Source organism: Neopsephotus bourkii, unplaced genomic scaffold (genome assembly GCF_033783945.1).
Source record: "Neopsephotus bourkii isolate Nb327-2 ecotype Australia unplaced genomic scaffold, CSIRO-AGI_Nbou_v1 NB_1245, whole genome shotgun sequence".
Lineage (NCBI taxonomy): Eukaryota > Metazoa > Chordata > Aves > Psittaciformes > Psittacidae > Neopsephotus > Neopsephotus bourkii.
The window spans coordinates 156,491-182,311 of record NW_026901730.1 but is presented as its reverse complement, the minus strand read 5'-3'; the positions used below and the strand labels follow the sequence as shown (position 1 = coordinate 182,311).

The 25,821-nt window shown below is 42.7% G+C and overlaps 1 protein-coding gene across 2 annotated transcripts in view; it reads right to left on the bottom strand.

Annotated features, from left to right (window-relative positions):
* CALCRL (calcitonin receptor like receptor) overlaps positions 1–25,821 on the bottom strand; it is an 81,590-nt gene that overhangs the window by 28,873 nt on the left and 26,896 nt on the right. Inside the window, exons 2-4 of one of the 2 annotated variants that reach the window (XM_061364650.1) lie at positions 3,388–3,481; positions 2,297–2,441; positions 852–962 (exon numbers count right to left, since the gene is read on the bottom strand). In XM_061364650.1, the coding sequence (XP_061220634.1) occupies positions 852–962; positions 2,297–2,441; positions 3,388–3,438 (307 nt within the window). In that variant the 5' untranslated portion in view covers positions 3,439–3,481. Of the gene's footprint in view, positions 1–851; positions 963–2,296; positions 2,442–3,387; positions 3,488–25,821 lie in introns of both variants that reach the window. The other variant, XM_061364649.1, reaches the window with a different exon arrangement.

Here is a 25,821-nt window from a genome sequence, read left to right as displayed (position 1 = left end):
CAACCAAACCCCCCCCCCCCCCCCAAAACACACAACACTAACTTGTGATAAAGGGAAAGGACCTGGGGGAGCTGGTCAATGAGAAACTGAACATGAGCCAGCAGTGTGTACCTGCAGCCCAGAAACCAACTGTGTCCTGTGCCACACCACAAGGAGCATGATCAGCGGGTCAAAGGAGGTGATTCTCCCCCTCTACACATAGTACTGTGTGCAGTTCTGGTGTCCCCAGCATAAAAAGGACATGGAGCTGTTGGAGCAAGTAAAGAGGAAGCCACAAGGATGATAACGGGGGTTGAAGCACATCCCATACAAAGAGAGGCTGAGAAAATTTGGGCTGTTCAGTGTGGAGAAGAGAAGCTGTGTGGAGATCTCATAGGAGCCTTCCAGTATCTGAAGGAGGCCTACCAGGATGCTGGAGAGGAGCTCTTCATCAGGGACTGTAGAAATAGGACAAGGGGCAATGGGTTCAAACTTAGAAAGGGGATATTTAGGTTGGATATAAAGAAAAAATTCTTTACTGTGAGAGTGGCGAGGCACTGGAACAGGTTGCTTAAGGACACTGAGAATGCCCCACTCCTGTCAGTGTTCAAGGCCAGGTTAGACAGGACCCTGAGCATCCTGGTCTAGTGACAGTTGTCCGTGCCCATGGCAGGTGGATTGGAACTAGATGAAATTAATGTCCTTTTAAACCCTAACTATTCTGTGATTCTATGAAAATGCAAATAATGGTTTTGAAGTTACTGAAATTCTGAAGCATTAGTGACTTTGAGTGGGGCAAACAGGATGCATCAAGCACCTAAAATCTAACTTCGTTAAGAAATATGTTGATGCAGAAGTCCACGCACACTTACCTGATGGGTTGAAATCCTGAAAGTAGTCAGGACAACGCTGTACTGACACAGTTCCAGCAGCAACATCGCTCCAGCACAACCAGCCATCCCATGTCCTGTTACAGTAAGGACCTGCAAATAAGTAGAGATCTGGTAATAAAACAACAACCCTTCTTTCATAACAGTCCCTCAAAAGTAAGATGCAAGACTGTATAAGGTAAGTTTATCACAGAAAAGATTAAAAAAGAAAATAGAAACATAAGATTTAGCACCAGTTAATTAAAACTCCACTCGGTAGTTCCTTAAATGTATATTTCTTTGAATGCATTTTAAAAATCCATCATCAGTCACCTTGAAACAGTCTACATTACAATTTACAAACCTCAGACCTAGAGCACAGTAGGCAAATCCCCCTAAATCTATTCATACCAAACAATGCATATTAACAAAGAGCCTAAGCTTTCAAATACAACTTTGCTTTATTTATTTATATGTTGGACATATACCAAGCCTATAGACACCTTTTCTAGGTAATCTGAAAACACAGTAGTACCCTACAAGCCATTAGGAAGCCTGTCTGGGAGACAGCCATAATTTCTCTGCCTCAGACAAAGCTGAGCCTGCAGCAACCACCATGGCCAGACACTTCTCCAGGTGCTCCAGGGACACCAAATCCACAGTGTCCCTCAAAAGCCTGTTTTGATGCATTGCTGCACTCACACGAATTTTAACGTCTGAGAATGAGCTGGGGTTTTATAATCAAATTCTTTCCCCAAAGGCACGCAGAATAACTGACCCTCTCTATGAATTTGTAGATGTTTTCAGTATCTTCCTTCAGGACTTAATAATGCCCCTATCTCAAAGCTGCATTTTTCAAATGTTATGCAATTCCTCCTCTTCTCATCTGAAGACTTTCCAATCTGTCCAGGTACTTCTGAAGCTGTGATGCCCCAGGCTGAACATAAGCTTACACTTTAATGCTTGTATCTACTTCTGACCTCGCGACATTTAATTCTCCCAAAGAATCATTTTGGAAGAGAAGAAAACTCATTGTAAGCAAGCATAAATAACACTGACAAAAGCCTCAGAACGGGAAAATTATGTGTATCAAGATACTTCCAATTTTTAAAGGCAGGTGTGACCAGAGGTATTACAAAAGCATGGAATAAAGTGGTAGATTAATTTGTCACAATTTTTTAATTTGGATATCTATTTAAATTAACATTTTCTTATCAGAAATAAAAGCTTTGTGTTATATAAGAAGTGGTGCTATGAACAGGTAACATATTACTTTATCTTCATGAATCCCAAAAATGACATTTCTAAGAAATTGTACAAACACGATTACAGCCTGAAAAATCATTGCTATGAAGACAAGAAATGAATATAACTAAAGGAGCCTAAATTACTGTAATTATCTGTTGATCACCTGCCTATGTAAACCCTTATAAGAAAATAATCTCTACCTTCTTTCCTGTGAATAGGATCTTGCATAATTTTCTGGTAGCATTCATATTGTGCTGTCATAATCTTATTCCGTGTAACACTCAGCTGAGAGAAGTCCTCTGTCATATTCTGGTGCCCTTCAGATGGTATAGCAGTGGCAAAAAACTAAAAGGAAAAAGGCTTTTTTTAGCAAGTCATATACATACTCCAATATAAACTTGAATCCTTTAAAATACTTTAAATACTATTTTACTGAAGGAAAGTGATCATCAAATCTTATTACTGACACTAGTATTTTAAGTTTTCTGGTTAGTTTAGCAATTCTTCTTATACTGAATCTTGATAAATATCTCATGACTAAGCAAGGGGGAGTAACAATCTGCAAGAATTTTAAATAGTAATGGAAAAATGACCAAAAACCACTGATACAGTCAGAAGTATACAAATAGTATATAAATCCACTAAAATATATCAATGTTACATTAGTCTAAAAAGCATATTATGCAAAAAATTATCTTTTATAAAGATACTTTCCATATACTGTATGTGCTAAAGCTTTTGGCTTCTTTAGAGCTATTTGGTTTCTCTGTCTGGTGAACCATAAAGTCAACCTTCAAGATACAAAAAGGCATTCAAAAGACAAGACATCCACTTAAAAACATGTATCTTGACCTAAACCTTTTCAGTGCATTTTTTTAAGTAGCCAAGTATTTTACGGGAAGCTACTAAACTTCACAGAAAAACAAAACTGCAGATTGAAATACTGTGCCACTGTCACAAAAGGGTGAAATTAAAAGTTCCAAGGATTTCCTCTGAATCCACGTTATAGGTCTCCTTCACTTTTGCTGGGTCTGCACAGTTCTGCTTGTATGTCCCTTGTTAACTATTACTGTAACATTTCCTGCTAGCAAAGGATATGCTGTGTTCAGCAGAGGTAACTACTATTTGTATTTCTTTACCACATTAATTTAAAGGAGAAGATAAATAAAGATATTGCTGTAGAGAAACTACATATTAGTTGTTTCTGCATTTCCATGTTAATAATTTCTATGGTATTGTGTACACACTTGTTCAACCTGGAAGTGAGTAAAAAAAAAATCGTAAGACTTACCATAGTAACTGACAAGAACAGCAGCAAAAATGTGATCCATTTTTTTGTCATTTTTATATCCAGTGCAGTGAATTTTACAGTGTAGCTGAACAAACTCAAACTGCAACAGAAAAGAAAAAAAAAAAAAAAAAAAAGAGTAGGAAGAACCTTAGCAATTCAGGAAAGCCAAAACTGGTAAAAGAATTAAAACAACTCAAGAGAGTTCTTCTCAGTTTTTATTCATGCACAGTGACACCAAGTGACATATATGAAAATGTACAATACGATGTGAAAATATGCACTCAATTCACCAGCAACTGATTCCAGCAGCAGGGTTTTTCCTGCACTGCTGCCTCCACTGCCTCAACTAACACCAGTTCTCCAGAGCGTTTGTCTCAGTCTGGTATCAGCTTCAACAGATATATAACTCTGGGCTAATTGCTATGAGTTAACACCTTGACATCTCTGCCTTTAGGCAACCCCCGAAAACTGCAGTTCAGTTTCCTCCAAAGGAGGACTAGACTTTCACAAAAATGTGCACACAATTATTTCCTGTTCTCTTCATACCAGGTGAATTTGATCTTGCCACTTCTGGAAGAAATGATCTAGCAAGTAGCCACTTTATCTTGAAGTTACGGCTTTTCAACGATGACAATGGCAATGCAAGAATGAGCTGTGAGCTGTGAAATAGCTTCTGTATCCGCAGTAGCTGTAAACTAGTTACTGTATCATCAGTTTAAAAAAAAACCCATAACTATCTAAACCAGCTGTAATCATCTTACAGTGCAGACTTCTCCTGGAATTGATGTTTGAAGTGCAAAATGCACGTAAACCATAAAATATACAAAGTTATTTATTAAGCACTGAATCTATTAAGCATAACCCTGCTGTGTGAATTCATGCAAAAGGAAGGGAAACATGTAAGAGATTTCCCAAGCAGCATTTTACTGTGTCCTGAAGTATCCTGAGAAGATCACAAAGCTGAGCCTGGAACCAAGATAAAAGCTTCTCTTCTGTTTCCATGTTAGCAAAAGACTTTTCCATATTTAGATGAAGTTTTTGCATCTGAATCATCTTTCAAAAGCTAAGTATCTCACTGTACTAGCATTGATGAAGCTATTATCAGCCAAATAAAGGGGGACCACATCTGACTGAGTTTACCTTCCTTGCACAGATTAATTCACTAAAGATAATACACTGCTACTTCAGATACAAAACTCAAGTACTCCAAAGGCTCCTTCTATAGCTAGTGTGGCATTTCACAACAAGGGCTCAAGTTGATGCAGACACTCAAATCCTCGTTTATTACCACCAAGCCCTTTTTACCCCTTGTTTGGTACTCTGCAGTACATACAACATTCAATCTCACTGGTCCCTGTAAAAATCTCCCAGTAAATAGTCCAATCAGAATGTTGCAGACCCTCTCACAGCCCCCACATCCTCTAGCCTTACAGGCCCCAACTCATCACCCCAGAGCTTGCCAAAGCACCAAGGCCTCAGAGCTCATTCCCAAACTGTTCTTCATGTAAATAGTCAGCTGATTGGTGCTAGCCCAGCTAGAGCCGCAGCCGGCACGCTACAGAGACCGCGAGGTTCTACCGAGATCAGGAAAATCAGAGGGGATAGCGCAGAGGCATCGCGATTCCTGAGATTTCCTGACGTTTCCTGATTCCCGAAGTCCCAGCAGCCCTTGTGAGAGAGCGGCTGACGTGGCGGGGGGCGTTCCCACGGTGACGGAGACCACCCCCCTGACCCTTGCCTTGAAAGAGCCTTTGAGAGGGCAGTGACGTGTCGCTGCCCGCCAGGTGCAGGCAAGAACAGGTAGGTCGTTTTGCTGACCAATATGGTCATCTCCAGAAAAAGAGCTAACAGTAAGAGGACTGTAGCAACTCAGACAGAGACCCTGGCCCTAACCGTGGCTGTTCAGGTCTCTGGATGCCGGGAGTGCCAGAGCCTGCTACTGCCGGGGGAGGGAGGACAACATTCCACCTGTGTGAGGTGTGAGCAGGTAGAAGATCTGCTTAGCTTGGTGGCTAAACTTAAGGAGGAGGTTGAGACGCTGAGAATCATCAGGGAGTGTGAAAGGGAGATCGACTGGTGGAGTAACTCCCTGGCTGGCCAGTTGGAACGCCTCCAGGGAGATACCCCCCAAAAAGGGATGGACGCCCTGCCCTCTCAGGCAGAGGGGGATGACCCGAGACAGCCCCTGTTATGTAGCTGTCGCCCAGAGGTAGGGGACCAAAAAGAGGATGAGGGTTGGAAGCAAGTTCCGGTTCGGCGTCATGGGCAGCCCTCCTCCCTTCCTGCCCTGCTTCCCCAGGTGTCCCTCCGTAATAGGTTTGAGGCCCTGGATCTTGAAGGAGAGGTAGGTGAGGATGTGGTGCAAGGCCCACCTACAAGGCCACATAGGAAAAAGCGGTCGACTTCACACCTCAAGACTGCCTCTGATAAGAAAGAAAGAAGGGTCATTGTAGAAGATGATTCCATTCTGAAAGGAACAGAGGGCCCGATATGCAGAGTTGACCCTCATCATAGGGAAGTGTGTAGTCTGCCTGGAGCCCGGATCAGGGATATCGCCAGGGCGCTCCCCAACATCGTGCACCTGACAGACTACTGCTACTGCTGCTGGTCTTCCAGACTGGTGAGGGGGAAGCTGCTTCCCGCAGTCTGAGGGGGATGAAGAAAGACTACAGGGCCTTGGGGCGGATGGTGAAAGACTCTGGGGCTCAAGTGATCTTCTCTTCACTCCTTCCATCTTCTATTGATGATGTGGGACTGAATAGGAAAATTCAGTCCATAAACGATTGGCTTCGAGGCTGGTGCTGCAGGCAGGGCTTTCGATTCTTTGATAACAACTGGTTTTATAGGGCACCAGTCTGGACAATGGCGTGTGGGAAAGGTTTATTGCACAGAGGCAAAAGGACGCTGGGGCACAAATTAGCAGGGCTCGTTTGGAGAGCTTTAAACTAGATTTGAAGGGGGATGGGGTCGTAGCTGGGCTTGCCTCAGTGGGACAGCGCTCCAGAATTCATGAAGACTGGGAGGCCCTCTGTAATCCTAGGGTGAAATCGGTGTGCTCAGCTCGCTCCCTGAAATGTCTGTACACCAATGCGCGCAGCATGGGAAATAAGCAGGAGGAGCTAGAAACCTGTGTTAAGTCAGGAGATTATGACCTGGTGGCAATTACAGAGACGTGGTGGGACAGCTCACATGACTGGAATATAGTCATGGAGGGCTATGCTCTTTTCAGGAAAGACAGGCCAGCCAGGTGGGGTGGTGGGGTTGCTCTTTATGTGCGAGAGCAGCTACAATGCACTGAGTTCTGTCCAGGGACAGATGACGAGCGAGTTGAGAGCCTGTGGGCGAGAATTAAGGGGCAGGCTGGCAGGGGCGATACTGTTGTGGGGGTCTGTTACAGGCCACCGGATCAGGGTGAGGAAGTTGACGAGGCCTTCTACAGGCAGCTGAGAGCGGCCTCACAGTCACAGGCCGTGGTCGTTGTGGGGGATTTTAACTTCCCTGATGTTTGCTGGAAGGACTACTCGGCAACCCAGCCGCAGTCCAGGAGGTTCCTCCAGTGTATGGATGATAACTTCCTCATGCAAATGGTGGATGAGCCAACCAGGAGAGGTGCGCTGCTGGATCTCATCCTCACTAACAAGGAGGGTCTGGTCGAAGGAGTGAAGGTTGAGGGCTGCCTTGGTTGCAGCGACCACGAGATGGTGGAATTCAGGATCTTGTGTGGTAGGGTCAGTAGAATAGCAAGTAGAATTGCAACCCTGGACTTTAGCAGGGCAAACTTTGGCCTCTTCAAGCAATTGCTAGGGGAAATCCCATGGACTAGGCTGCTTGAAGGTAAAGGGGCCCAAGATAGTTGGTTGACGTTCAAGGACTGCTTTTTCCGAGCTCAAGATCAGAGCATCCCAACACGTAGGAAGTCAAGGAAGAGGGTCAGGAGACCTGCGTGGCTAAATAGGGAATTGCTGGGTATGCTGAACTGGAAGAGAAGAGTTTACAGGTCACGGAAGGAAGGGCTGGCCACTTGGGAGGAATATAAGACTGCTGCTAGAGGATGTAGGAAAGCAGCTAGGATGACTAAGGCCTCCTTTGAATTAAAGCTGGCAAGACGGGTCAAGGACAGCAGAAAGAGCTTCTTCAAATACATGGCAGATAAAACTAACACCAGAGGCAATGTAGGCCCACTGATGAACGGGATGGGTGCCCTGGTGACAGAAGATACAGAGATGGCAGAGTTACTGAATGCCTTCTTTGTCTCTGTCTACTCTGCCGGAGGCAGTCCTGAAGAGCCCTGTACCGCTGAGACCTCGGATGAAGACAGGTCAACGGAGCAGTTTGCCTTAGTTGATGAGGAATGGGTTAAAGACCAGTTGAGCAATCTGGACATCCATAAATGCATGGGTCCTTATGGGATGCACCCGCGGGTGCTGAGGGAACTGGTGGAGGTCATTGCTAGACCGCTCTCCATCATCTTTACCAAGTCTTGGAAAACGGGAGAGGTGCCTGAGGACTGGAGGAAAGCAAATGTCACTCCCGTCTTCAAAAAGGGCAAGAAGGAGGACCCGGGTAACTATAGACCGGTCAGCCTCACCTCCATTCCTGGGAAAGTGATGGAACACCTTATCCTTGGCGCCATCTTAAGGCATATCAAGGATAAGAGGATTATGAGGGCCAGTCAACATGGCTTCACCAAGGGGAAGTCATGCTTGACCAATCTCTTAGCGTTTTATGAGGAAATAACACAGTGGATGGATGATGGCAGAGCGGTGGATGTGGTCTACCTTGATTTCAGCAAAGCGTTTGACACAGTCTCCCACAGCATCCTCGCAGCTAAATTGAGGAAGTGTGGTCTGGATGATCGGGTAGTGAGGTGGACTGTGAACTGGCTGAAGGAGAGAAGCCAGAGAGTTGTAGTCTATGGGGCGGAGTCTAGTTGGAGGCCTGTATCTAGTGGAGTGCCTCAAGGGTCGGTACTGGGACCAGTATTATTTAATATATTCATCAATGATTTAGATGAGGGAATTGAGTGTACTATCAGCAAGTTTGCTGATGACACTAAGCTGGGAGGAGTGGCCGACACGCCAGAAGGCTGTGCTGCCATTCAGCGAGACCTGGACAGGCTGGAGAGTTGGGCGGGGAATAACTTGATGAAATATAACAAGGGAAAGTGTAGAGTCCTGCATCTGGGCAGGAACAACCCCAGGTTCCAGTATAGGTTGGGGAACGACCTGTTAGAGAGCAGTGTAGGGGAGAGGGACCTGGGGGTCCTAGTGGACGACAGGGTGACCATGAGCCGACACTGTGCCCTTGTGGCCAAGAAGGCCAATGGCATCCTGGGGTGTATTAGAAGGGGGGTGGTTAGTAGGTCGAGAGAGGTCCTCCTTCCCCTCTACTCTGCCCTGGTGAGACCTCATCTGGAATATTGTGTCCAGTTCTGGGCCCCTCAGTTTAAGAAGGACAGGGACCTGCTGGAGAGAGTCCAGCGCAGGGCAACTAAGATGATTAAGGGAGTGGAGCATCTCCCTTATGAGGAAAGACTGAGGGAGCTGAGTTTGGAGAAGAGGAGATTGAGGGGTGACCTTATTAGTGTATATAAATATATAAAGGGGGAGTGTCACGAGGATGGAGCCAGGCTCTTCTCAGTGGCAAACAATGATAGGACAAGGGGAAATGGGTACAAACTGGAACACAAGAGGTTCCACTTAAACTTGAGAAGAAACTTCTTCTCAGTGAGGGTGACGGAACACTGGAACAGGCTGCCCAGGGAGGTTGTGGAGTCTCCTTCTCTGGAGACGTTCAAAACCTGCCTGGACACGTTCCTGTGTAACCTTATCTAGGTGTTCCTGCTCCGGCAGGGGGATTGGACTAGATGATCTTTTGAGGTCCCTTCCAATCTCTAACATACTTTGATACTGTGATAAATCTTATCACCTTCACTCCCCACATTTCCCCCTTCTTTGTTTTGTATATTCACTATCAACAGTGGCTTAATGGCTCAATCAATAAGAAACTCTAAAAGATAATAGAAACTAACAAAACAAACATTCTTAATACGATCTTTTTCACTCGTGCTCCTAGCTTAGCAAATAAACAGTTAAAGAACAGTTAACATTCTGCACTAACAATTGGTTTCAAACGATATAGTGAAAAAGCAGATACAGATACATATCCATTTTTACAGGTTTTAACAAACCAGTTTCTTGCAACTGTGTTGGTATACACCCCAGCCATCCCACGTGTCCATGGGATTCGAGGCTGTCATTGCTTCCAACAGCAGTCTGAAAGGACTCGTAGGTGTGGCAACTGACAGGCACAGGATGTCTACAGATTTTCTCTTTGGTCTGGGTGGGAAACTACAGTAGGGTTAGTCTTCTTGTGACGAAGAGACAGAAGACAAGGCAGGACGAACCCATCTTGCAGGGACCCAACAAGGTCCTTTATCTGTGGAAACAAAAGCATACCCTCGTCCCCAGGTTATTAAAGGGAATGGGCCTTCCCATTCATGAGTTTCAAGATTATGTACTTTAACATGATCTTTCCCCTTTTCAAAATTTCTAGAACCCCTGAAATGTTGCTGTATAGGAGGGTCCATCCTCCATCCAGCAATTTAAAAAAATCAAAACACAACAAACTTTTGTTGTATGTTCTTGTAGGGTTAACCCTGAACTCCCCCTTTTTTGTTTCTGCAACACAGTTTTAAGGGTGCTATGTGTGCATTCAATAATTGCTTGGCCTGTGGGAGAATGTGGAATACCTGTGACATGTTGAATTCCCCACTACTGTAGAAATGCTTGTGTTTCGCGTGCTGTATAACCTGGGCCATTATCTGTTTTTATGGTTTTTGGAACTTCCAGGGTAGAAAAAGCTGTAATAAAATGTCAACAGACATCTTAGGCCTTTTCACCTGAATGCACCGATGCATAAATACAAGATGAAAAAGTGTCAACGAAAACATGGACATATTCATATTTGCCAAATTCTGGTACATGAGTAACATCTGTCTGCCAAATTTTAAGTGACAAAAGATTGCGAGGATTAGTTCCAGTCACTGGTGTGGGTAAAACTTGTTGACAATCAGGACATGATTGTATGATTTGCCTCGCCGGTCCTGAGTCAGCTGAAAAGCATGCTGCAGAGCTTTTGCATTTTGATGATACAACTCATGGGATAAGAGAGCTTGCGGAAAACCGTCAGGTGAGACAGTAATACCTGCAAGCCTACCAGCCTGTGTATTTCCCTCGCTTATAGGTTCAGGTAGAGAAGTATGTGAGTGTATATGTTGTATAAAATATGGGTGTACCCATCGATCCAGGAGTCACTTGAGCTCCCAGAGAAGGGCAAATAATGTTCAGTTGGAGGTTTCCTTCAACAAAGCGTGTTCTAGCATAGAAACAAGGCCTGCCACATAGGTGGAATCTGTGATAATATTTATTGGAGTAGTCCATAATTTAAAAACACAGACCACAGCAGAGAGTTCTACTACCTGAGGTGATCCTGTGACAATGTGCGTATTATTTTTCCAGCGTCCTTCAGCATCTTTCCAAACTATTACTTCCCAGCATGTCTTGCCAGACTCGTCAGTGAATACTGTGAGTGCCTCAGTTATTGGTGTAATAGTTAATTGTGAAGCAGGCAAAAGGGGAAGAGAATGGAGGGATTGCACAATTTCGTGTCCTGGGAAATGAATACTAATTTGCCCTGTAAAATCTGCTAGAGCACACTGAAAAGCAAAAGACTAATAAGTTAAAAAGGTCAGTTGTTTTGTATCAAGAAGCAGATAGATGATACTAGGTTCAACACCATCTGAAGTCAATAACCACTCTCTTCCTTTCTGAATGACCATAGCTATCATTTCAATGGCTGTTGTAACTGTTTTTCCAAAATAATGTGACAAAAGTATCCATACCAAAATAATCAATAGATCTACGTCTTGTGGAACCCACTGGGCTATGAGCCCATAGGGTTGAAAAGATGAATAAAAAATGAAAAGGCTAATAAGGTGGTCCATTTTTCACATATGAGCAACTTGACTGGTTAATTTTACAACCACTTTATCAAGGGCAGCTCGTGCAGAGGAGGCGAGTGCTTGAGGAGACATGAAACTTGGATCTCCCTCCAATAATTTGAAGAGGGGATGGAGCTCTTCCGTATATATTCCCAAGAGAGGATGGATCCAATTTACGGTTCCTAAGAGTTTTTTTTTTTGTAAATTATTTAGACTCTTTATTCCTGTCCTCAGGGTGACATTCTGAGGTTGAAAGTTTTGCTCGGATATTTTCCGTCCTAAATATTTCCAGGGTGGAGCTTCTTGAAGTTTTTCTTCTGCAATTTGGAATCCTGCTGTTGAGGCTGCCTGGATCATCTTGCCATTTCAGTTTTTGGGCTGTTTGTTCCGATTCTGCAGCAATTAAAATGTCATCCATATAACAATAGATGAAAACATTCTCAAAGAACTCTCGTATAGGCTCAAAACTGCCGCTACGAATTGCTGACATAGTGTAGGACTGTTTTTCATGCTTTGTGGCAACACTTTCCAATGATATCTTTTATGCAGCTCTGCAGCATTGATCAAAGGCAGAGAAAAGGCAAATTGTGGTGCATCTCGTGGAGCAAGAGGTATGAAAAAAAGGCTTTTAAATCAATGACTATGAGAGTCCACATTTGTGGTAACATTTTTGGCAAGAGGAGCCCAGGTTGCAAAGCTTCCATATCCTCAATGACCTCGTTTATCTTTCTTAGGTCATGTACAAGCCTCCAAACATCATTTTTCTTCTGAATCACAAAGACAGGTGTGTTCCATTGGCTGATTGTGTGGACAATGTGAGCAGCTTTCAGCTGCTCATCCATCAGTTTGTGTAATAGCAGCAGTTTTTCTTTTCGGAGGGGCCACTGATCTACCCACACTGGCTCACCTGATTTCCAGGTTAAAGGTGGGACCTGCTGCAAAATAGCGGCCCCTAGGAAAAATCCATACTTAAATGTACTCCCCATTGGCTTAAACAGTCTCTGCCCCATAGGGTAAGAGATCCAGATAACACAAAAGGCCTAATCAAGGCAGATCTCCCTTCTGGTCCAAAAATAGCAACAAGCTCTCTGCTCTGTTTTGGAGATGTTGGACCACCAATTCCCGCTAATGAGGCATGAGCATCCATTAAAGGCCAATGATGGGGATATTTTGATGTAGAAATAACTGTAACACTTGCTCTACTATCAACAACTCCTTGCAAAGTAATGTTTGTCCCCTGTGATTTTAAAGTGCAGGTCAACTGGGGTCAGTCCATAGTTAATTGTTGAGTCCAATAAATTTCAGGTATTCCTGCAGAGTTAAAACGTCCGGAGCCCTACACAGTGTGGACAGCATCCGGTAACTGGGGTGAAAAATGCCTTAACTGTGCAATTTGGCTTCCTGCTGGTATAGTACATGGTGGCATTGGAGTCCATACCACTATTTCAATTCCTCCTTCAAAGTCAGCACCTATGACCCCTGGCAGCACAAAAAAGACCCATTATCACCGTAGAGCATTGTCCAATTAACAATGCTGCCTTTCCATCCCCAAATGGACCATATGTGCCTGTTGGAATAAGCACAACTAATGTGTCTTGAATTACTGTCTCTCCCAAGGTGACCAGGTCCACCTAGGCGCTGCCACTTGTGCTGGTGCACAAACTGTGGCAACTGCCCGAGGGGGCCATTCAGAGGGGTAATTTGTTGTCATGGCGTGGCCCCTTGCTGTGCTCCTCTTGGGGTTTCCTGCTAAATTTAAAGGCTGGCCATCCCGGTCAAATTTCAATCGGCGTTGACTTACACAATGACGCCCTTTATGACAGCGTGAGTAAATTCCAGGTGCCCCCCTTTTAATATTTGCTTTTATTTTTCGGACAGTCTTTTTTCAAATGGCCATACTGATCTCACAAAAAGCACTGCTGTGACTTAGCCAACAATGCCACAAATGCTTCTGCAATCAGAGACAGGTCTAGACCCAACATTCATACAAGCATTTAACATATCATCTATGCTCAGATCTCGTAGTGGCTGCAATACTTTCTGACAGTCAGGGTTAGCATTCTCAATAGCAAGATGTTTGAAAATATATTCATGTGCTTTCTCAATCTGTTTCTCCAGAGCCTCATTAAGTCGGTCTCAAAACTTCATAAATGGCTCATTTGCCTCTTGTTTGATTTGGACAAAAGGTTGTCTCTGCTTACCAATGTCAGGGACAGTTTTCAAAGCCCAGAGTTTAACTTGCTGCAAGCCTACCTGGCAAATCCTAACTTGCGCACCATTGGTGCCAAAATCAGCTTGATCCAGTAATACATCGGCAGCAACTGCCTGCAGTGGTTCAACGTGCCCTCTGCTAAGTTTTCAGCAGCCTGAGTGGCTGCGAGCTGCCTCATTTTCGATTCCCACACAGTATATTGCATGTCTGTCATTATCAAATGAAACAACATTTTGAAATCATTTGGGATAAATATATGAGCATCACAGACAGACTGTATCAGATGAGTTGTATATGGGGCCCCGAGTCCATGGGCCGCCACCATTCACCTGACATCTTTGATAAGAGCACATGAGAGACCTCTCCATCGTGGGTCTTGATCCACCATATACACCACAGGAAAAGCACACACTACGCCTGCATCCCCTGCCTGACTCACCTCTCCCTTTAGAGCTGCCCATTTGTCATAAGGATCCGGGGGATATAAATCAGGCTCCTTTTGCGAATCCATAGGCCCCAGGTCAAAAGGACCATCCAGGTCAGCATCAGAATTATCAGACGGCAGAGCCACAGAAGCAGCAACAGCAGACTGATTTTTTGATCTCACAGCACAGTTTGGCAGAGAGCGGTGGTGATAAAGGAGCTGAAGGTGCCGCTTCTGCCCCTGTGCTTGTGAGCCAGCATGAAGTTTAAAGTTTCAGAAATAACTCACCACAGGCTTAATAAAGTGGTGGTAACTGTATCACTGTAGCACAGTCTGGGGTATAAATATTAGTGGAATTAATAGATGGATCAACTTCCCATGCCCAGAGAAGGATATGTTTCAATTCTTCCTTGTCAACTTTCTTCCCATACCGTTAAGAATCATAGTAAAAACTTAGAACATTTTCCTGCTCTTTTGCTATAGGAGACCCCATAATTCTCAGCCGCTTACCCCCATCCTGCAAGAGGCAATCAGTACAGTTTGAATTTGCTTCCTTTCAGTGCACACTTTTGCTTACTTTCAGCAAGCAGTCTGGCTGAGCTACGCTACCAGATTGACAACTAGTTGCTTTCCATGCCCCACATGGTGGACGCCATTTGTGGCACTTCACAACAAGGGCTCAAGTTGATGCAGACACTCAAATCCTCGCTTATTACCACCAAGCCCTTTTTATCCCCTTGTTTGGTACTTTCTCAACCTGCATATAGAATCGCAGAATCGCAGAACCGCAGAATGGCAGAACCACAGAACCGCAGAATAGTTAGGGCTGGAAAGGACCTTAAGATAATCAAGTTCCAAACCCCCTGCCATGGGCAGGGACACCTCGCTCTAAACCATATCACCAAAGGCCTCGTCCAACCTGGCCTTGAACACTGCTAGGGATGAAGCATTCACAACCTCCTTGGGCAACCTATTCCAGTGCCTCACCACCCTAACAGGAAAGAATTTCCTCCTTATATCCAATCTACACTTCCCCTGTTTAAGTTTTAACCCATTACCCCTTGTCCTATAACTACAGTCCCTAAGGAAGAGTCCCTCCCCAGCATCCCTGTAGGCCCCCTTCAGATACTGGAAGGCTGCTATGAGGTCTCCACGCAGCCTTCTCTTCTCCAGGCTGAACAGCCCCAACTTTCTCAGCTGATCTTCATATGGGAGGTGCTCCAGTCCCCTGATCATTCTCGTGGCCCTCCTCTGGACTTGTTCCAACAGTTCCATGTCCTTTTTATGTTGAGGACACCAGAACTGCACACAATACTCCACGTGAGGTCTCAAAAGAGCAGAATAAAGGGGCAGGATCACCTCCTTCAACCTGCTGGTCACGCTCCTTTGGATGCAGCCCAGGATACGGTTGGCTTTTTGGGCTGCGAGCACACACTCAAGCCGGCTCATGTTCATTTTCTCATCGACCAGCACCCCCAAGTCCTTCTCCGCAGGGGCTGCTCTGAAACTTTTCTCTGCCCAGCCTGTAGCTGTGCCTGGGATTGCTCTGACCCACGTGTATGACCTTGCACTTGGCATGGTTAAACTTCATGAGGTTGGCATCAGCCCACCTTACAACTGTGTCGAGGTCACTCTGGATGGCATTCCTTCCCTCCGGCGTATCAACCGAACCACACAGCTTGGTGTCATTGGCAAACTTGCTGGGGGTGCACTCAATCCTGCTGTGCATGTCAGCGACAAAGATGTTGAACACGACCAGTCCCAACACCAATCCCTGAGGGACACCATCCGTTACTGGTCTCCAGCTGGACATTGAGCCATTGACCATAACTCTTTGTGTGCAGCCATCCAGCCAGCTCTTTATCCACTGAGTGGTCCACTGATCAAATTGATGTCTCTCCAATTTAGAGACAAGAATGTCATCTGGGACACTGTCGAATGCTTTACATAAATCCAGGTAGATGACATCAACTGCTCTACCCCTCTCCATCAGTTCTGTAGCCCCATCATAGAAGGCCACCAAATTGGTCAGGCAGGATTTCCCCTTAGTGAAGCCATGCTGGCTGTCACCAAGCACCTTGTTGATTTTCATGTGCCTTAGCATGCCTTCCAGGAGAATCTGCTCCAAGATTTTGCCAGACACAGAGGTGAGACTGACTGGTCTGTAATTCCTCGGGTCATCCATTTTCCCCTTCTTGAAAATGGGGGTTATATTTCCCTTTTTCCAGTCGTCGGGAACTTCACCTGACTGCCATGATTTTTCAAATATGATGGCCAGCGGCTTAGCAACTTCATTTGCCAGCTCCTTCAGGACCCGCGGATGGATTTCATCAGGACCCATGGACTTGTGCACGTTCAGATTTTTAAGATGGTCTTGAACCAATTCCTCTCCTACGGTGGGCCCAAGGTCTTCATTCTCACAGTCCCTGCATCTGCCTTCCAAGACTTGGGTGGTGCGGTCAGAGCCTTTGCCAGAGAAGACCGAGGCAAAGAAGTCATTCAGAACCTCAGCCTTCTCCAAATCCTGTGTAGCTAGTTCACCTGAGAGCTTCCTGAGGGGGTCTATGTTCTCCCTAGTCTGTTTTTTATTTGCTATGTACCTGTAGAATCCCTTTCTGTTATCCTTAATATCCCTAGCCAAGTTTAATTCTAACTGGGCCTTAGCTTTCCTAACCTGGTCCCTAGCTTCCCGGACAACATCCTTGTACTCTTCCCAGGCTGCCTGTCCTTGCTTCCAGTTTCTATAAAACCCTTTTTTCATTTGAATTTTCCTCAGGATATCCTTATCCATCCAAGGAGGTCTCCTGGCCCTCCTGCTGCACTTCCTTCTGGTTGGGATGCAACAGTCCTGAGCTTGTAGCAGCTGATCCTTGAAGACCAACCAAGAGTCTTGAGCCCCCCTGCCCTCTAGGGCTATATCCCATGGAACCTTACTAAACAGGTTCCTGAGGAGGCCGAAGTCTGCTCTTTTGAAGTCTAGGGCAGTGAGCTTGCTGCACGCTCTTTTCACTGTCCTAAGGATCTCAAATTCAACCATCTCGTGGTCGCTGCATCCAAGGCTGCCCTGGAGTGCCACATTTCCAACGAGCCCTTCCCTGTTGGTGAGCACAAGGTCAAGCATGGCACCTCTCCTTGTCGGTTCCTCTATTACTTGCAGAAGAAAGTTGTCTTCCACACAATCAAGGAACTTTGAACATGCATACAACATTCAATCTCACTGGCCCCTGTAAAACTCTCCAGGTAAACAGTCCAATCAGAATGTTGCAGACCCTCCCACAACCCCCATATCCTCTAGCCTTACATGCCCCAAGTCATCGCCCCAGGGCTTGCCAAAGCACCAAGGCCTCAGAGCTCATTCCCAAACTGTTCTGTATGCAAATCTTATCGCCTTCACTCCCCACAAGCTAGCTCTAAGATGCCGCCACTACAGTGAATCAAAAGGGCTGTTGGGAGCTGAGTACCAGTCTCCTGACCCAAGCCACCTTCTCCCTTGGACCAGACTTGCTTTTGTCTTTGAAGCTTTTTTTATCCAGGAGTCACATCCTATGAGAGCCTCGTGGATGACAACTGATTGTACACCAGCAAACACAGTTAATTTTACAAAAAGCCCATCCTTTTAAAAGGACCAATGCAGCTTAGTTACAAAAAGCAAATATTCTGTATCTACTTCTGTTCTGCTTGTAGACTGTGACTGGATCTTCCTAGCACAACTACAATGCAATAAAAAGTATTTTGTAGAATATATTGACTATATGAGACTGTTGCTGTTTATTGTATGGCTTGATGCAAATACAAGAAACATTGTAAAACCAGTTACTGTTGTGCCTTTTTAACCCAGACTAAAACTGCATCAGTAATCTCTGTTTTTACCACTGGCATGCAAGCCTCTAACACCAATTGCTGGAAATTGCACAGGTAATTCAGTGAAAAACTGAAGTTCAAACATGCTGTTTTGAAGGTTCTTAAAAAACTAACAGGAATAGCAATTAGCATATATGAAACCTACTTTTCATTCAAGCTATACGTCTCCAGAAAATCCACATGTGCAGAGAACTACAACGAATAACTTGTCAAAACCACAACCTGCTAACTAAAGAAAAATCAAAATATCTATGTGCAGTGACTAAAGATTGGCTGAAAACCAAATACAAATGGAGATATCCAAAGAAGATTTCAATTCTTCATGATAACTGGGGGCAAGGGAGATTAATTCAAACCTATCACAAGTTTTATCCATTTACAGTTACACCTGTTAACCTAGGAAGGGTTACACTTGCCTTTTAAGGAAGCTTGGAATTAACTACTTGGTTGTAAGGCAATTGAGTGATCTTCTATCTCCAAATTACGCCAAAGCACATATGCACAGAAGTTAAAACCTGTAAGTGATCGGCTGAGAAAGTTGGGACTGTTCAGCCTGGAGAAGAGAAGGCTGCGTGGAGACCTCATAGCAGCCTTCCAGTATCTGAAGGGGGCCTACAGGGATGCTGGGGATGGACTCTTCATTAGGGACTGTAGTTATAGGACAAGGGGTAATGGGTTAAAACTTAAACAGGAGAAGTTTAGATTGGATATAAGGAGGAAATTCTTTCCTGTTAGGGTAGTGAGGCACTGGAATAGGTTGCCCAAGGAGGTTGTGAATGCTTCATCCCTGGCAGTGTTCAAGGCCAAGTTGGATGAGGCCTTGGGTGATGTGGTTTAGAGTGAGGTGTCCCTGCCCATGGCAGGGGGGTTGGAACTTGATGATCTTAAGGTCCTTTCCAACCCTAACTATTCTATGATTCTATTATGTGCATAGGACAAGCAATGAGACCAATTACGTAGAACACAGCAACCATAATTTAGTATATGTTTTTCTGTATAAGTATGCAAGAGTTCAAAATAATTTTCTAATAGTTCCAAAAATCCTTACATTAAAACAAATACTGGATGTCAAATTTAATATGCATGTTCAAATATTGTCCTCATTTAGCCTTGCTTATTTTTATTTATCTAAAAGATGTAACATCTTATAAACAAAGACAAAATTTATCTTCTTTGATTCTTAGTCCATGACTATTTCTGTTTCACATTATCAGTACTCAACCACTACCTCAGTAACTTTAATGGTCCAAACCTAGAGATTTTGTAGATATTTCTTACCAACCTATCCAGGACCCACTGCTAAGTTCTTAGTCTTCCCAGGAGACAAAAGATTAAGTCCAGTCCATAATTTGATCTGTACTTTCTACTCATTTCTCACAGTTGTTAACTGCAAAATATGTGTATATATAGAGGAAAAAAAATGCTTTTTCTAAATATCAATTACAAAATGCAGGATGAAGGTCATTCATATGCATGTTTGGACTTCAGAAAAGCATTTCTTGCAACACTACAAGAATTCAGTCATTCAACACTTATTCCAGTTAGTTTGGACATGAACTTTCACAGGAAGTTTATAAACGTTCTTAAGAATGGACAACAATGTAGTCCACTGAACATGGTTGTAAGCCAGTACTGCTGGGAAAGTCAGGCTGCTTTTACATATCACCTTTCTGATGAAATGTAAAACAAACATTCTCAGAAAGTTACCTCCCTCTCAGAGCTGGGAGGTATGCACAAGGCAAATAAGAGAGCCATTACTGGGTTTCTTTAAATAAAAATGCTTCCCAAGTTGTTGTTCTCTGCTGAAGATCTTTGACAATTCTACTGTGGGACAAGAGGAGCGCTGTATTGGATTGAGATTGAGTTTACTGACTATAACATTCAGTAAACTCCCTTATCTTAAGGGAAAAGATGGTGGAAGCTTAGACAAAAAATCCCCTGACTTCATGCTAAACAAAAGCCAGTAGGAACATGAGTTACAGGATAGGTATAGAATGAAACTGTAAGTCAGTGGACACAACGCCACAACTACTAGCAGTCCTCTATTTTCCCAGTAAAAGGGAATGTCAGTAGGAAGAGAATGGGGAATTGCAATAGCAAGCCAGATCTTCAAAATCTCATTTTTAGTGCATGTATTGGAAGACTGGGATAACTAAGAAAAGAAAATTAATGAAATGGTTCTGCTTGGTTTTCCTCATTACTACATTCTCTGTTAACTAAATTAATGATACTCCAAAGGCCCATGTCATGTTTGTCATTGACAGCAGTGACATCTATTGAAGAAGAAGGAACTCAAGAGGAACTGCAAGCTGCACAAATAGTCACTGGTATAGCTTTAACAGATGTTCACATTTCACTTCCTCCTGCTTTCTCTACAGAGCCAATCTGCATCATCAGCTGTTCCTACTTTTAACCTTTTCCCATCCTCCCAAGAATAAATGTCATCCTTGCTGAGCTCCAGACACTTCCCTTTTCAGTGGTACACCAAAAGGTTTAAAAGAAGTAGTCAGCAATAAATTTTTTTTTAAACTTTTATCACCTGACCACATTTAGTACAAAAATAACCCCACAACTTCTATCTTAGGCAGCTGCCCTTAAGTCTAACTCAGAATGCAACTCTGTAGCAGTGGGGCAGGAGGAAGAGTCTACTTTTGTCATTGCATGCACATTCATACACATGCACAAACATTTTTCAGTACTTGGTAAATTTTGATTTGACCAGGATGAGAAAAACAAGAACAACCCACCTCCCAAACATTTTCAGTACAAATTATGTACCTTGCAGTGTGCCATAATCTTGCAATGCTTAAGTTCAGCATGTGCAAATATAAATGTATAGCCTTTCTCTGACTGGAAATTCTGACTGGGGTCAGAATGGGTGTTTTCTTGACACAACCCCTGTATGTTTAGTTGTTTCAGCCCAAGATACAAGCAAAAAAAACAAGTTGGAAAATGCCCAATCCTTTTCAAGCATCCCTATTTTGAATTGTACTTCACTGTTAGAAAAAAAAACAACAACCCACCAACAAACAAAAAAACAACTAATCTCAAATGGAATTACAGATAGAGCCTTCACTTACATCTCCATTCACAAATTTTCTGGGAAATACTCTGCCCACAGAGATCCTCTTCTACCTAAAAAGAGCTTTGCAAGTGGGCAGTACAACCTAAACATTAATACATGCCAGATTAATTTAGTTCTTAGAGTGGACTACAAAACCTCCACACTTATCTTACAGAGCAATGAAGGGTAATTTGGAAATCTTCCTAATGGAGTAAAAACCCCTCATTTTTGAGGGTAGCATTTCTGGAGGATTTGGTCCAAACTGCTCTGATGGTATCACATTATAGCTCATGGCTGTATGTGTGAGAATTACTCCATCCGCTTAATAATTACAGAGTTAGAAAGCTCAAAATGTTATGGAACATGGAACTCTGAGCAGCACAGTCTCACAACACTAGAATTTCCTACTAACCACCCACCATAAACTCTGAATCAATACCCAGGCATCTGCAGTAACAGACTCCTAGAACAGGTGAAACAGTAGATTAGAAAAATTTGATCTTCCCCAAGACAATTTTTACAGTACAAAAGTATAAGCTCTTCACAGTTTCCAACAGGTTTCATTGAGCTATTCTCTTCATTCAGTAAGTGACCGGGCTTGTTTTTTTCCTAATGTATTCTCCTTCACTTGAATGAACTGGAATATTACCTAAATAATTCAGATCTGCATGTTGTTGGATTTCACAATAAATAAAATTTAATTTACTATACCAGTTTAAAACACTGGTACAACTCAATTGTGATGCTACTAGAACTGCTACAAGAAGGCATTCCTATCCTCACTGCATCTGATCTTTCAAATCCCCAGTGTGACCTCCTCTCTTCACATCATATGGTCAGGAAAAACAAAGTTAAAAAAATGCTCCTAATGCCGTTTTAAACTCATGAGGAGTTAACTTTTTTTTTAACTCATGAGGAGTACTATGATAGAACCTTGTGTATATCACCAGCTGGTAGCAAGCAGCATCATAAAGGCAGAACACTGCAAAGAGCTGAGAAAGGCAGCGGTTTGCAAAGGGATGAACTGAGATCCCTTCTTGTGCTGCAGAATAAAGAGGCTTACAGGATACATGAAGATGTCCACAAGTGAATCAGTAATTAGTGAAAGAATTGTAATATTCCTATAGTCACCAAGAAAAACACTATAGGAAATAAACCCCAAGCTTGTAAGCAAGCCGAGTTTCCTTAGACATCTAGGAATCAGTTGTAGCTAAACAGCATTTAATCTCTTATTGAGGATTCAAATAAATAAAGAGGAAACAGAGCAGCATACCTCATTTTTTCTGTTCTATACTTTATAACATCGTCATGCACCAGGTGATAGATATTTCAGCTCGATATGAGAAATTATTTGCAGTTTATTTCTTGAGCCACATACTATGCATGCCTCAAGGTCTCAGGCTTACTTCAAGTAGAAAATTAGATCTTGTTCACAACAAGGTTTCACATCTTCTATTCTCCCTATTAGCATGCAGATTGTTTTGGTTTTGTTTTTGAATCACTCTAGCTGCTTGCCAGAAGCATTGCAGAGATTGCGAACCATCTGCAGCTGAAATTACACAGATTAAATTACTCCTGTATGCTTTTTCCCATTAATAACATTTGGCCATGGTTCAACAAAGTTTTGGTTCCTGCACCAAACAGAAATTACTAGCTGTAACTGACAACACTTGGCCAGTTCTAATACCTAAAATCATAAGAACCCATCATAGAGTGATGGGGGTGCTAGTTTTTCCTTTATTGCAGAAATCAGTTCCCTAGTAACATACTATCAAATTACAAAAATCTCAGGATAATATTTCCACCCTTACATTTTTAAAACTACAGTATTTTTTATACTGTCTTATATGGTGATACTAACACCCAAGATGCTTCCCTCTCAAGGAACTAGCTATTAAATGAAGGCAACGGAGATTCTAGCAAGGAAAATCTTTACCAACATACTGACATGGCTTATTCTCAGAGAAGCAATTACTATTTCCAACAGTTTATAGTTACTAATGCCTCACAATTTTTTAGTAAGAGCTATGTGCCTATCATTCTGTAAGCACCTGTTATGCTTACTTTACAAGCTTAATCCTTTTCACACCTCACAGTCCTAACCCAAACTATACCTTGATGTCTAAAAAAACATTAATAGACATTACTAGGCATAACTTTCCAAGTTCAGTTCCACGTTCTGTAAGTAATGGAATCTAAATTCTGTAGCACTCATTCAAGCACAAAGAAACTTTAAAGAAGGTTGCTCTGCTGAGCAAGATTACCTGAAAAAAATGCTAGAGTGACCACTATCAAACATCCTAAAAAAGATTATTAATGGAAATGAAGATGACAGCAGAATAATGAATCATTAAATTCTAAGATAAATCAAGATGTTTCAGTGCTGGTACTTCTATTTTTTCTACTGTATTAATTTCCTGCTATAGTAGGAACACAAGGGAATTGCTCATGACATTCTCTCTTTTCAGTGGAGTGCTATAAAAAAGTTGGGAAACCTCCCACATTATTATTAGGTGTATTTTAATGCCTCATTACTCTTTGCCAATCTGTACTCCTCATTCATTCCCCCAGAAAACAAAACAAAACAAAACAAGCCATAACTGAAACTAGAGCAACATATCCACAGACACAGGCAGCAAAACTTTATGGGCCAAGCCCCCAAATTCATAGGGCTGTGTTACTGATATGACCTGAAACCCAATTAAACAGTATAGAAAAACATCACAAGTGTGCCACTGGAGCTACCGAATCTTTCTTCCAGAGCACAAATTCTGTTTCTTCATTCCAGATGCATATCAGAAAATAGTGGCTGGCTTACAGATTTTAGGAGCGGCTTTCAGAAAACACTGAGGGGTGTGGGGCACAGCCCTTAACTGAGAACAGACATTGACTTATTTGCTGTGACTCTAAAGGAGATAACAGAAGACCCCAGTCACATGCCCCACTCTGGAGAAAACAAAAATGTTTTCCTGCTTGCTTTCCTCAGTATGCACTCACTGATATTGGTAACAAAAGTGTAACTGGATGATACTCAAACATACAGTTCAGTTGCAGGTAGTCCTGCAAGGAGCACGGAGTTGGTCTCTGATGCTTAGGAGTCTCTTTCAACTTGATGTATTCTAGGTTTCTATGACACACGTGAAAAATACGGTATATTCCTCCATATTCCTCCAAAGAACATTTCTCCACCTCCAAACAAAATTTTTACTATTCTGAATTAAAACGACTATATGAATTTATGAGTTCATCAACAGACCTTAAAACTTGTATGAAGACCCTTGCTAAGATGCCTGAAGGGTTTTTTTTCCCCAGACACTGCTGCTTAAAGCTGCAGAGAGTGACTACTGCTCTGAGCATCCCTTTCCGACAGTATTTTCATTTGAATGACACTTTTTGATGCTGTTCACCAAGTAATGACCCAAAAGAGATCCAAAGGTTTCTTTGTGAAAATGTTTACTGCATGAAGTCATTTTCTCAGCTGGCTGAATTTCGAAAGCTTTTTTTATTTCTTCAATGACACATGCTGATTTTACAAGAACAGTATTTCCACAGTTCAAAGACTTTTCTCAAGGTCAGAACAACACAATGAGAATGAGAGAATGGGGCTTTTGTTTTCTTCAGAGCTTACCACTCAACCTTTTCCTCATTGGCCCCAAACCAGCTCAGCAGTTAAGTGTATTCCACGCAACTCACAGATTTTACATCAGTTTCTTCCATATTTGCATTTAGAAATATGAATATTGACACACAAATATACACAAACACACTCTCGTTCAGCTACAAACTTCTATAAAGTTTTAAAGTATGATTTATTTTACAAAATTATTGATTTTTAGGTGGACCATGCCACACCAGCAACTCTGAGCAAGTTGGGGAGGGAGCAGGTGGCCAGGAAAGGGAACTCCTTCTGCTAGCATAAACACAGTGGTGCTGCTGCTGCAGTCGCTGCATCAGAACTTTGGGTTCACCAATGGTCAATGACTTGAACAGAACTGATGAACCAAATATAGATGAAGTGTCCATGGAAATATCAGAGGCAGTATTGTCTTTGATTTTGCACTGGATTTCTTGATCTTTGGGGTGTTTTGTTTTGTTTTTTTTTTTGTTAGATTTTTTTTTTTTTTGGTTTGTTTTTTTTTTTTAAACATAATACAAAGAACTATCCCCAAAGTTTTCTTTTCATCAGCAAAAATTTTTGCCTGGCTTAAAGTGAAATTTCAGATGGGAAGTTCATGTCAAATATCAACATTTTCTCTCATGGAATATTTCCCATACATTGCTATTCCAAAGCAGATCAGGTAAATTTAAGGCAGCTTTAGAAAAATTCAGCTTGGTATACTTATTCTAAACACAATAAACCACCAGCTACTTCAAAGCCTTTACCAGGTCAGCCTACATCACCACAGTTCAGAACATTTCCTTTAAAATGTAAAATTTCATACGCCATAAGTGCAGGGTCTGGAATATTTCACCCTTTGAATATCAGACAATTTTATTATATTGTGCTAAATTATCAAAACTACTAATCCATTGTCTAGCCAAGCCAAGAACAAGCAGCAGCCAAAACCAACATTTTGAGTTCTTGTTGTCTGCAACTTGTTTCCTTTGCTTTTAATTAGCTACAGATATTTCCCATCTTTTCTATGCTTTTTCATCTTTCGTATTCCTAAAATGGCATTTTGGCAAGCGTTTCAAATTGGACTCACACAGGGTATGCTTTCCATAAAGGAGTTTGTGAAAGTAAGGAAGATAAAATCAGAAGTAGTTAAAAGTTAATCTCAACAGTATGGAAAGAAATTACCTTCCATATATTTTTTAAAGTCTACAGCTGCATGCTGGTATATGCACATCTTCCTGAGACTCACACAGAC